This window comes from Octopus bimaculoides, chromosome 16 (genome assembly GCF_001194135.2).
Source record: "Octopus bimaculoides isolate UCB-OBI-ISO-001 chromosome 16, ASM119413v2, whole genome shotgun sequence".
In the NCBI taxonomy this organism is placed as follows: Eukaryota; Metazoa; Mollusca; class Cephalopoda; order Octopoda; family Octopodidae; genus Octopus; species Octopus bimaculoides.
The window spans coordinates 37,080,023-37,083,408 of NC_068996.1; the positions used below are offsets into that span (position 1 = coordinate 37,080,023).

At 32.5% G+C, this 3,386-nt stretch overlaps 1 protein-coding gene across 1 annotated transcript in view; it reads right to left on the reverse strand.

Moving 5' to 3' along the window:
* The window catches only part of LOC106870311 (atrial natriuretic peptide receptor 1), a 66,288-nt gene that overhangs the window by 52,319 nt on the left and 10,583 nt on the right, over window positions 1-3,386 (reverse strand). Inside the window, exon 4 of the mRNA XM_052973490.1 lies at window positions 1,290-1,365. Within this exon, the coding sequence (XP_052829450.1) occupies window positions 1,290-1,365 (76 nt within the window). The remainder of the gene's footprint in view (window positions 1-1,289; window positions 1,366-3,386) is intronic.

Genomic DNA, 3,386 nt, shown 5'->3' on the forward strand with positions numbered 1-3,386 from the left:
TGGAATGCATGTTTTTGAAAAACCAAATTTTATGTGAGGCCAATTTTGGTGAAACCAAAAACTGGTATTCGGAGTCCGAATTTCTGAACTGTATATATATATATATGCTACCTTTGTAAATATTTTGACTGCACATCTGGTGTAGCATTTGCTTTTTATTCGTATATATATTCGTTTGTATGTAAACTGGTTTTTATGCTGACTATTGTTAATAATATTTTCCAAAAATTTCATGGTGTTTTGTTGTTTTTGGTTCACCCTATCCTCGTTGTTTCTGTAAATTCGGATTATGGCCACCAGCTCATAACAAATAATTAAATATTAACACCTTAAATCTTATGAAGAAGATGAAAAAGGGACTGACATATCTGGTGCCTTGATGTACTCAAGAAGACCCACCCACCACAGCAGAATTATTATTATACCATAATAAACACATTGTACAATGTGTTTATTATGGTAGTTTTGACTTTAAAAGTCCCTCCTAGCATGAGGCATTTATGTATAGTAATGCCCTTAATATAGATAATATATATATATATATATATATATATATATATATAGTGCTTCCAGAAGTCAATTTCACCACAGTGAGAAGATTTTCATGAGAACCTCATATCACCAGATTTCATGGTCCTTTGTCATTTTCTCTGTAAGATTCAAGGATCTTGAGATCAGTCTTAACCAGTCTTCATGATGATGATGATGATGATGATATATACATATAAACATACCACCTTTTACTAACTCTGGTATCAGCTTCAAGTAACTCTAAAACCAATCATAAGTAACTCAGGTACTTAAGTGTCTGGTACCAGCCTAAGTGACCCTGATACCAGCCTTTAGTGACTCTGATACTATTTTCTACATTGTTTCCTTTACCGGAAGAAGATAAATGTCCAAAACATCAAAATTTTCCAACCTCACTGGAAATCGGTTCACAGTATTTTATTTCTATCTACACACATATATGCATTAAATTTCACCAATGTTCACACTTTCACCAATTTCCTTGGATTCTGCTGTTTAATAAAATACATATTTCTGAGAATAATTAAGTTCAAAAACCTTCTAACTGTGATCATCTCTTCTTTGCTTTTTAATATCAGGAACACACTATTCAGTGTTTCATTCCCATTTCATGTGTACTTGTTTAATTTTAAGAAGATTTGCCTGCTGTTTGTTGTAGATTAAATGGCCAGTTGAAAGGCATTCTGGTTGGCTTGTATCATTTTCATTAAAGACAATATCATGAATATAAGAATTGATTTAACATAAAGTGAACTTACTTAATACCGTAATAAAAAGCTGCTATAATAATGGAAACCAATACTAATGAACCAAGCACTCCTCCGGCAATGGATTCTGAAATATAAGATTCATATTACAGTTATATTACATTACAAATTAAAATTACGATCATGTAACATTGCAGACACATTACAATCACATCAAATCATGATCACAATCCAATCATAATTACAATTGCAATCATATCACAATATTATTGTAATCACAATTCAAATAACTCACTAAAAATAATAGCCAGATTTAGCTCGAATCAGAATATGTCATTTTAAAAAATCAGAACACAGTAGATGAAGTGTTTCTAAATACAATGTATCTTAAAACAGAACACACAGAATACAAACTGCTGTGACAAGAATGCCCTTTTCATCCTAGGCCTGCCTAATCAGAGATGTCCTGTGAATAAACAGCAACAACCAATGTAACCAACCAGTAAAACATACTACTAATATAACACAGCAGCAGAACACACCAACAGACCATGCCAACAGAATACACATTATGATCATATTATCATCATTAACGTCTGTTTCCATGCTGGCATGGGTTGGACAGATCCAGCAAGTTGCAAGGTGCAAGGTTGTGTTGAGCTCAAGTGTCTCCTTTGGCATGCCTTCTGTGGTTGAATGCTCTTCCGAAATGCTAGTCATTTCACAGTGTGTACCAGGTGTTTTTTATTTCATGCCACCTAGTACTACTAGTGTTGCTGAGGGTGGTGGCACATTTGGGTCTGCTGGAGGCAATATGTGTTTTCTGTGGGTTCCAGGGTAACAAATGGAAGGGGGCTACCCCGATTGGCACATGCTCTAGCTACACTAGTGTCTGGTACACACTGTGTGTGTGTGTGTGTGTGTGTGTGTGTATGAGTGTGTGTGTGCTTGTGTGTATTATATACAATATATACCATATACATATACACTCAGGCACACACCACACATATGCATACATATGTATATATACATGTGTAAATATAACGTATACATTCATACATTCATCTATATGTGTATATGTGTGTGTATATATATATATATATATTAGGGATAAAAAAACCAAATTTACAGCTAAAAACTCAATTAAATTCAATTTATCAAAAATTAAAGTTAAATTAAGTTTCACAGTATATAATATACAAATATATAATTTAGAGAAAAGAACCAAAGTTCATGAACTCATCCATGAAAATCCACAGTCACATATAGAAAAATTTAATAAGTAAATACACTAAAAAGAACTATGATAAAATACAAAGTAATAATCATTAAAATAATAAAACAACTACACGTGTTTCATAACCAAATTTCCAAATAGAAAATCAAATCAAATCAAATCGATTAAAGTAAATTGATCGAAACCCAAAGATTAGCTATATTTTTGAATAGAATTGATTTTCAATCGATTTATTTCAATCGATTTGATTTGATTTGATTTTCTATTTGCAAATTTGGTTATGAAACACGTGTAGTTGTTTTATTATTTTAATGATTATTACTTTGTATTTTATTATAATTCTTTTTAGTGTATTTACTTATTAAATTTTTCTATATGTGACTGGATTTTCATGGATGAGTTCATGAACTTTGGTTCTTTTCTTTAAATTATATATTTATATGAACTTTGGTTCTTTTCTCTAAATTATATATTTCATCATCATCATTCTTAGATAACCAAGATCCACCTCTTCCAGCGATATATTGTAAACAAAGTGACCATCGGTCACTGATCTGCACCAAGCAAAATAACTAGCTACAAAATCTCAAGAAGAGACAGTCACTTTACTTACAATATATCGCTGGCAGAGGCTATTACTCCAATGCGCAGGTGCACATGACTGACGTGAGCTAACCAGCTCGAAACCAGCCAGTCCTGTGATCCTGTCACTTACTGGAGGATAGCAAGGGTTCACTCCCCCTGCTAGTGATGTATTGTATATAAGCATACAGAGTTTGTACTGAAAACCAGCTGGCAGAGAATCCACCTGGTGTTAAACTAGTAGTAACATTCAACTGCCACTTAGATATGGCTACTCACCTCACTGCCTATATATATATATATATATATATATATATATATATATATAT